This window comes from Montipora capricornis, chromosome 1, assembly GCF_036669925.1.
Source record: "Montipora capricornis isolate CH-2021 chromosome 1, ASM3666992v2, whole genome shotgun sequence".
NCBI classification, from domain to species: Eukaryota; Metazoa; Cnidaria; class Anthozoa; order Scleractinia; family Acroporidae; genus Montipora; species Montipora capricornis.
Window position 1 is genome coordinate 22552402 of NC_090883.1, and position 10000 is coordinate 22562401.

At 38.2% G+C, this 10000-nt stretch overlaps 1 protein-coding gene across 1 annotated transcript in view; it reads right to left on the minus strand.

Annotated features, from left to right (window-relative positions):
* LOC138060451 (peptidyl-prolyl cis-trans isomerase G-like) overlaps positions 1–4162 on the minus strand; it is a 10167-nt gene extending 6005 nt beyond the window's left edge. Inside the window, exons 1-2 of the mRNA XM_068906229.1 lie at positions 4040–4162; positions 663–815 (exon numbers count right to left, since the gene is read on the minus strand). Of these exons, the coding sequence (XP_068762330.1) occupies positions 663–815; positions 4040–4137 (251 nt within the window). The 5' untranslated portion in view covers positions 4138–4162. The remainder of the gene's footprint in view (positions 1–662; positions 816–4039) is intronic.
* Between the last annotated feature and the right edge of the window lie 5838 nt (positions 4163–10000).

The window sequence follows — 10000 nt, forward strand, 5'->3', positions numbered from 1 at the left end:
TCTCAGGTTTGCATAACTGTCTCGAATTCTCCCAACTCCCCTTCGTGTTTAGATGAGGCTATGGAAACACGGAAAACAACCGCTATTGCTTAAGTATTGTGTTGTATTGTGTTGTATTGTATTGTGTCAGCTGTTGCTCTAATGACTGGGCTACAGCTATACAAGGCCAAACAAGGGCCATGCGTATTTTAGATCTCATTTTATGGCAGCAACTGAACGTATAAGGTGACCGCGTAGTACTGAATAACGACAGAATTAAGTATTAAGAGGTAATTTGAAGGGCCAGAAATTCCTTGGAATCCATTCACAAGTTGACCGTAACCATGGGAATAGGCCCAGACGGAAAAATTCTCCGGAGGCTGGAAATTAAATGTACAACCTTTGGCAGTTAAAGTAGAGTTTATATCCAAGCTTATGTTCATGATTCTTTCATGTTGATGGAGTTAATCGTCGATGTTTCATCACAACCTAAAAAAATGTGAAAACCAAGGTTGTTTTGAGCTATGGACACAAGATCTCGAATGCGTGTGCCACACTCATAATAACCGAAATCATATGTAGGGTAAATGCCAAGAACGTGCCCAAAGTCAGTTTGTGCAATGAAGACTGCATGGCACCTGCGAATAGCCCACCAAATTACACTAAATCAAGGGTCAACTAACCTATCCTTTGCATCTTGAAGCCTCTTTTCCCTTACAGGTGAAGGGGTGTGACTTCTTCTGAACAAGAAAGAGTTGTTAGGAACATCAGGGACCTCGTCTGCGGTCACTGTACTAAACGCTGTAGAACTCTTCCCTGGTTTGTCATCTTCAGGGCTAAAAGCAGAAACACCATGCAGTACGTTATTTAAACAATTTTAAGAAGCACTTTTTGTCCCCTTTAACACTCCCTCCGCAAAGTGGCACTTACAGATTTTACTTGTCAATGGGAAACCTCTTGGGAGTTCTCAAGGAGCTCCTATGCTTATCATATAAATTAATTATTGAACCTAATAAAATGCTCAACACCCGGCTATACTTGTCAAATTTGAGCATCTTGTTTTGTACTTTAATTTACATTTTTCTTATTTCATGGTCCACTGTTGCTAGCTAATCAAAATTGACTGGTCAGGCTCATTTCATAAAATCAAAAGTTTAAAATTTCAGTGGGTGATTGCAGTTAATATAACGTCTTAAAAAATAAGAATTTTAATGGTAAAAGCTCAAAACTCCCATGCTTTATTTGCTTTTTTTACACCCAGATCAGCAGGTACCTTAGAATAATAATAATAATAATAATAATAATAATACCTTTATTGCATGACAGAATTACTGAGAATTTAGTAGTTTACATTGCGGTCCGTTAATAATAGTATTGACAAAAATGAAATATTCACAAAGTACTTAAACTAAACTAAAATTGTATAGAATAGTAAAATGATCGAACTTGGAACTACTAAGTATTTTTTACTAATGTACTTTTTAAAATTCCTTAGGGTTGTCATGCTTCTAGTGCTATAATCTAATGCGTTCCATAGTCGGTTGGCACTTGCATAAAAAGTGCGTAGACCAGAATTGGTACGAAAAAGGGGTATGAAAAAATTGTTATTTGTTGACGCCCTTGTATTGTGTCTATGCTTATCATTAACATAGGAAATATAATCTTTATTTAAAGTACTTATGGCAAGAGCCATTAACAATCTTGTGCATTAAAAAAACCTTTCTCATTAGTATGATGTCATCAATAGGTAACCAGCCAAGCTTACTAAAACGTTCAACAGAATTATCAGAAAACCTAGCATCTAACATTAGCCTGGCACAATGCTTTTGGACTCTTAATAATCGCAGTAAATTTTCATTTTTGGTGTTTCCCACACTGTGCAACAATATTCAAATAAAGGCCGAATTAATGCCTTTAATATCATGGGTGACAAATTACTCCTTAATTTAGGCGCGAAATTTCAGCGTTAATTTATAATTTCACATGTGAAATTACAAAATTGCCATGGTAACATCTCTTGTATCTCGATCAGAGCCAAGATGGGGTCTAGTACGAAATTAAAAGAAGCGGCAGAAAATTTAAATACGTGAAAGAGCACAATTAACTGGGTGAGAGTTTTTGAGAAGTGGTGTGACGAAAATAGCCTTGAGAAAAACCTGGAGATGATTCTTCCCGAGCAGTTGGATAAAGTACTCGAGCGATTTTACAATTACGGTTGTGAGCGTAATTTGTCACCCACGACATTAAAAGGTAATCAAATGGTTTTCTCGTGAAATTATTTCCTAATTTCACTCGTCGCCATTTGATTACACATACATATATAACAGATTTCTTAGCCGATGATTAAGATATGTTTTAGCTCTTTTAAGCAACACATTCTAGAATTTAATTTATCAATAAGGAAATCAACAAGATTATCCTTGTTTAAGTGTTTGTCTATCTTAATGCCTAACAGCTTTTCATTGGAGTGCCAAAAAGAGAGAGATCAAGAGATGAATTAACCTTTGGGTGCTTACGCTCAAAAAGGTCATGTCATGGTAGTTAGGGGTGTTCAGGATATCTGGAGTTAATCAAGCGTTTTAGTCTTGTCCTGTTTTGTACCTACGCACACGAGTCGCTTTGGCTTTGTTGTATTCCTTTTGCGTTGTCCAACAGTTTAAAGTGGTTACTGCGAATTTGCGTTCCATTTTATGACCATTTTGCGTGGCATGAAATTACCGAAAATAGGTGTGACATCACCCCCTTCGAAAGGGAGCATTTTTCTGTTGACCAGTTTTGAGGACCGGCTTCTAGCAGGAAGTTCTCGTACAGAATGTTTAGCCAGGCAAGATCACGGTTCTGATCTTATGAAGTTACTAATGTTGTGATCTACATTTCCACACTTCAGCGTGTTAATGACAGCATTAAAAATGCTTCGTCATCAACTTCAGTGCGGTCAAATGTTGGTCTTTCTTTTGAACTAAATTAAGGGCCGATTTACACGATACGATTTTGTCGCATGCGACAAGCTCACGACAGGCTTACGGCATGACTTAAGATTGTCGCAGCGTTTTAAAACATGTTTTAAAATGCTATGACATTTTTCTGACGTACACAACGATCGTAAATCATGTCGTGGGCCTGTCGTAAGCCGTTGTCGCATGCGACCAAAATCGTACCGTGTAAATCGGCCCTAACGGATGCATTGATGTGCCATTCGAGTTGGCTATATTTATAAAATGGAGCAAGGATGGTGCAATGGTGAGAGCACTCGCCTCATACCAATGTGGCCCGGGTTCGATTCCCACACTTGGAGTCATATGTGGGTTGAGAGGTTTTCCCCTGGGTACTCAGTTTTCCCCTCTCCTTAAAGACCAACCTATAATTTGATGATCTCATACCTACATATATAAGGACCTCGTTTCAAGTTAATGATGTTAACAACAGGACATAGCAGTAGTCATTTGACTCGCAACAAAGAGGTAGTCGTGACAGGGAATACAACACGCGTATATTTATGCGCGGATACGCGTATGGTTATACGCACATACGCGTCTAAATATACGCGTTTTGTGGGCATTTTTCGGTTAACGTATTTCTGAGTAGTACTGTACTGTACAACTTAAAGAGCTCAGATTGTAAATAGATTAAATGCTCAATTAGATGTTAGCTAGAAATGAGAGGCGTTGTAACAGTATTTCATTGGAGGGATTAAGAAAATGATGCGGAGGAAGAGAATGGGAGATGAGATGCACAAATGCAGTTCTAACTGTTTTTGGTATCACCCAACTAGTGGACTAATGAAAATCCTGCATTTTGATTGGATACGCTACTAGAGGACTATTAGTAATATTCCTCACTAATAGTCCTCGAGTAGCCACGAGTCAATAGCCCATTCGGGTTCACCTCATGGGTTATTGACCCTCAGCCCGCACGGGCTACGGGTCTAATTGATAATTATGCACAGGTAAAGTGCGAGTATTATGAGAATATTTTAAGGAATGTCTAACTTAACTGTAGATTTCAAATAAATACTCGACTGGAGTCAAAACTTTAAACCCACTTCTGCCAAATGACTTGCCTGTTATTGATGTCTGTCTTTTTTTTCTTCTTTGCTTTCTTTTTCTCCTTCTTCTTCTTCATCTTCTTCACAATCTCTCTCTGTTTTTGTCTTTTCATCTTCTTTTTCTTCCTAGATCGTTTCTTTTTCACGGATTCATCAGAAGACGAAGAAGACGAACTCTCTGACTCTGTATCCGTGCTTGAGCTGGAATCAGGACTTGAACTGGCATTAGTGTCGTGCTTTCTTTTGGCTTTCTTCTTTTCAGCTTTCTTTTCTGCGGCTAGAATGATACAAAATTACACAATTACTGCAAAATGAACGATAATGAATGACATTTGCCAAACGGATGAGACAACACGATTTAAAAAGTTGGCAAGATCAAAATTCAAAATATACTGATGAATGAAAGGTACGTAAATTTTGCTTAAATTGTCCAGTCAGTGCAAAGATCAGTCAGTTCTTTTTTGTCGACAACCCGCTCTTCAAAATTACATTTTATTTCATTCATCAATGCTTTCCTGGGAACACACGCATCCAACAAATTGTTCAGCTCCGAAATGTGTGGCTTCATAGCTCAGTTGGTAGAGCATTGTAACGGCATCGCAGAGGTCATGGGTTTGAATCCCGTTGAGGCTGCCTGAATTTTTCTATAGTGCCTAGAGGGTACAAAAAATGTGACAAGTGCTCAAATTGTCCAATAAGTGATAGGATCACTCAGTTCTTTCCTCAAAAAGCCGCAGTTCAAAATTACATTTCTTTTAAAAGGGGGCCTTAGCAATGTGCAAAAGAGGGCCTTAGCAATAATTCGTCCAAATCAAACTTACTCAGGGGATATCTCTCATCGTTTACATAAGCTATTACCACCTTTGTATAAGTCTAAGTATAATCTAAGACGTTCTCGAACTTATGATGTTAGTTTTAACACCAATAGAGCCAAACGCAGCTGTTTCAGTTTTTATTGTATATAATTGTCTATTACCTGTAGTATCTACTCTTGTATTTAATGTATAACGCAATTCAGCCCTTTGGCTGCAATGTTTTACTCAAATAAACTATTTACTCTTCAAAGCAAAGAAATTTGAAAAAACTTTTCCTCTGATAAAATTGCGCCTTAACTCCCAGTTTAAATCATGTCCGCGGTCATCGTTATTCTGCTACTGAAATTTAAAGGTCACTATTATTGAAGTTAAACCATGTGATAATAAAGCACTAATGCCTTGTACCTTTGGCCTTTGTTTTAGGAATAAGTTCACCACAATTTCCAATCTTTACGTTATTGAGAGGTCTACTCTTATCATCGACCTTTTGGTTTTCAATTTGTGATACCACGTCCTGACCTTGTAAGACATGATCTAAAACCACATGGATTCTGCAAAGTGGTAAAATACAGCTGTGAGTAGAGCTAACGTAGACCTGTAATGGTATTTTTACTTTACATTTATTAAATTTAAATTTAAATTTTGAGTGAGCCTAGATGTTGTTAAAGGTGACATACAATATTATCGTAAACGTAGCTAGATCTTGAGTGGACCTACAAGTACATGTAGATGTTCTTGAACCATTCACCTAAAGAAGCGAGAGGTCCACGGCTCGATCCTCAGTGACTTTAACGTCTGTTTCGACTTTCCCCTGATCCGTGTAGCTATAGTTTTAAATCCCCTTAAAAACGGAGCACTGACAGAGGGCGGGGGGTAAAGGGCGCACCGTCGGCTTCCATTGATACCAGCCTCGTAGCTGAAGGAACTACCGACGTTAAATAAAGTGACTTTACCTTTACCTTTACCTTTAAAGGAACCCCAGTCATGGGAGGGTCTAAAACACGGGTCACATTCCACGGGTCAAGACTATAAGACCCTGCTCCACGTTGAGAAACTACACCAACAGTTTCCCCTCGACTTGAAGCAACATTTTGTACAGTAATTAGGCCTAGAAGACACTAATGGTGTTCTTTACGTGTTTGTAGCACAGTGACATGACCTGTGGTTTAGGCCTGCCAGTTACAGTAAAGGGATTTCTGACCCTCGAGATCTATAGTCCTGTGTCTTCATCGCTACACTACCACGACGAACATGCTCAACCCAACACAGTTCGTTTCATTATTATTTTTTCTTTTGTGTAATAATTCAATTGATATCCAAGTTTAATAACCAAACCTAATCCTAAACTGAATTTTTCAGGCTTCTCTACGCAATTGCTAAAATTGCATCCATAAATGCGAGGATCATAGCTTTACTTGATTTCATATCCGCATTTCAGTTTATGATTCATTTCATATATCATTTCGTTCATTAGAAGATTTTTACTTGGCAATGATGGGGGACCCCTCGGGCCTTAAAGGCTCAACAACATCTAGGTCTACTCAAAACCACTGTATGGTGTACCCATTAACCCTTGGGAGCCATTGGTGTTAAGACCTCTATTTGCCATTGACAACAACATTGGCTGCTCATGATCAATTTCAAAACAGCAATCCGGAATCCTAAATCCTTGAATTTGATTGGCTAATCACATGCGCTTCAGCAGTTCAAATTTTCCCATCCGGATCCTGAGTACCGACCACTCCGAAAGTTTCAACTTAAGCAATTTTTCACACTTTTTGTGACAGCATAAAAGTGTGGTAAACAACGTAAAATGTAAAATGTGAATGTGTGAATAAGAATTTAACGTGAATGTGTGTTGCTTTGATTTGAAGCTCAATAAGGCCCATCATTACTTTACTTTGCACGTAACAGATTGACATTTTAGGCCCTTTCATAGCAATCCCGTATAAAAAAAATTAAAACGTTACTTGCCGGCCTATCGGTCAGTCTGTATTGGGAAAACTGTGCCCTCAGTCTGAAGACCTCTGGCACAGTTTTTCCCAATGCGGACCTCTCGGCAAATAACATAACAATAAACAAACATGACAATAAGTTAGATGTACAGTACAGATCCTCGCATAAGATGTACTGAAGAAGAGAAAGGGATTCATAAAAAAAATATATCTCATTGGTAAGTACTGTAGTAATAAAAATAATATTGTATAATTATCCTAATATCACACTGTACATCACGTATTAAACATAATAGGTCGTAAATTTCTATGAGAGTAAATCAGATTAGAGTCATCTGCGAACAAACGAAAATCAAAACCGGATGAGAAATTTTTGAAATCATTGATGTAAATTCGAAACAATACAGGACCAAGTACAGAACCTTGTGGTACCCCACAAGTTATATGCAATGTGTTTGAGTCTGAATTATTTACAGAGACAAATTGCTGCCTGTTCTTTAAATATGATTGAAAGCAATCATTTGCTATGCCACGAATTCCATAATACTATGATCTACTGTATCGAAGTCTTTACTTAAGTCCAAAAATATACAACAAGAGTATAATTTTGCTTCAACGGCTCTTTGTATTTTGTCAGTAATAAGCATTGCCTAAGTAGTGGAGTGCCCACTACGAAAACCAAACTGATTCTCATTTAGTATATTATAATTATCAAGAAAGTTAATTAACCTCTTGTACATCAATTTTTCCATTATTTTATGGAAAACAGATAACAAAGTGATAGGCCTGTAATTTGATACAGGAGCCTAGCTACCACTCATAATTCTTCTGCTTCAATATCAACGTACACAATACTCTCTTTCCAACTCATAATACGAATCACACCCTGGACTTAATTATTACACTATCTGATGAGAATTTCGTCTCCAATTTTTCTTTCAACCATTCTTTTATTTCCGATCACTTTCATGTGCATTGTAATCTTAGTATTCAACTGCAACCCAACCCGAGGATAGCTGTCTGTTATCGTAAACTTCAAGCCATTAATTTGGAATAATCTACTTCATGATATTTCTGTTTCGCCTCTCTGTCTCTATGACCAGCCTTCCCATAATGTCATCGCACTTTGTGATCAATATGACACTATTTTCTCCTCCATTTTCGATAGGCACGCTCCCTTGGTAACCAAGACGATCGTTCAACGCCCCCACGCTCGTGGTACACTGATGATATTCGTGTGCAAAAAACTCGCCGCCGCCAACTGGAAAGACGCTGGCGCCGTTCTCAGCTTCTTGTTGACCGTTCTGCTTTTGTTGACCAATGCTTCTTGGTAAAGGACCTTGTTTTCAATGCCAAAATGTTCTTCTACTCTACTTTGATTCATAATGCTGGTACCGACAGACAAGCTCTTTCCAAATCAATTGATCGTCTACTTCATAGAAAACCCGATAAACGTCTACCTTTTTGTTCTTCGTTAAATGAAATTGCTGATAGCTTTGCAGACTTTTTCAAGAAAAAAATTGACAAACTTCGAGGTGAGCTTCCTGGAGTCGATGTCCCCCATTTTTTTCGCTGCGCTTGATATTCCTACGCGTACGTTAGGCTGTAGCCTAGAGTATTTCTCACCCACCATTATCCATGAACTCTCTCAGATAGCTTGTAACGTTGGTGCCAAAATCATGCAGCTTGGACCCTCTTCCCTAATCCCTTTTCATAAGTCATATTGATCTTCTTCCTGTGTTATACAACATTGTTAACGTTTCCTTGGAAACTGGTCATTTTCCACGATCCCTTAGGAAATCTGCAGTCCTGTCACCACTCCTTAAGAAGCTTTTACTTAACCATGAACTATTACGAAATTTTCTACCAATTTCTAATCTCATCTCCAAGATTGTCGAGAAAGTCGTCTTATTCATTATCTTGAGCTGAATCATCTCCACGAACCGCTCCTGACCAATCAGCGTATTCTTTGATTGCACCTGACGTCACGCGGCCATGTTGATGGAAAGAACAATAGCGAAAAAGTCTTTGGGGAATTTTACTCTATTATTATGCAAAACTTGAGCTACATTTTTCCATTCTTTTTGCACCAACATGACCGTCTTATCACGTGAGTGCAATCAAAGAATAAGCGCTTTCACAGTTGTGAGACAGCTCTTGTCCGTGTCCATAACGACTTATTACGCGCCGTCGATAACCCTTGTTGTGCGGTTCTGCTACTACTCGATTGATCGGCCGCTTTTGATACTGTCGACCATAATTTATAACTTAATAGACTCGAATATAAGGTTGCAATTCGTGGTAAAGGTTTCCAGTGGTTTAAATCCTACCTTTCTCAACGTTTTCAGTCAGTGTATCTATCGACCATGATAAAATCCTTATCTCATGAATTGAACTGCGGCGTTCTTTAAGGCTCCGTGTTGGACCAGTCCTTTACCTTCTCTACACATCACCTATAGCTGACATTCTTCGACGCCACAATATGGCTTTTAATCTATACCCTGATGATACTCAGTTGTACGCCTCTTTTTCTTGCAACGATGACCTGGGATTACAACGTACTTTGAGTAACATCGAAAAATGCCTTAATGACGTACATTTATGATGTCTGCCAACAAGCTTTAACTAAACAAAGATAAGACGGAGCCGATTTATTTTTATTCCAAATACAGTCCACAGACGTCTTTTATCCCGCTATATTTGGTGCTGATCTCATCCAGCCGTCTCAAAATGCCAGAGACATCTGTGTTATTTTTTACTGCAAGCTTTCAATGGGACCTGGAAAACAAGAGAGTTACAATTCTTTACTCAAAAATCGTACCGTTACGTTGGCTCAAACCAGTTTTAACAAGAAGACGTTCTTATTAGAAGGATTGACACTACAACACTTTATCACGTAACAGCAATGTTATGGTACCATATCAAATATCAATTATTACTGGAAAAGATTCGGTCATTTTTGTCACGTAAAAAGGTGCTGTGGCAAAAGGAAAGCCCTGCAAAAACACCCCACATTTTGGCTTTGGCTACTCATATGTCAAAAACGAAACTCCTTGACCCCCATTTTTTTTTTTATTTCTGTAATGTAATTAGCATGCCAGTATGAAACTTTCTGCAAAGTGAAAGAAACTCCGTGGAGCCACCTTAAACAACTGAGAATTTAAGTTAGATCTGAATTTGCTCTACAGATTTTTTTAAAACTTTGC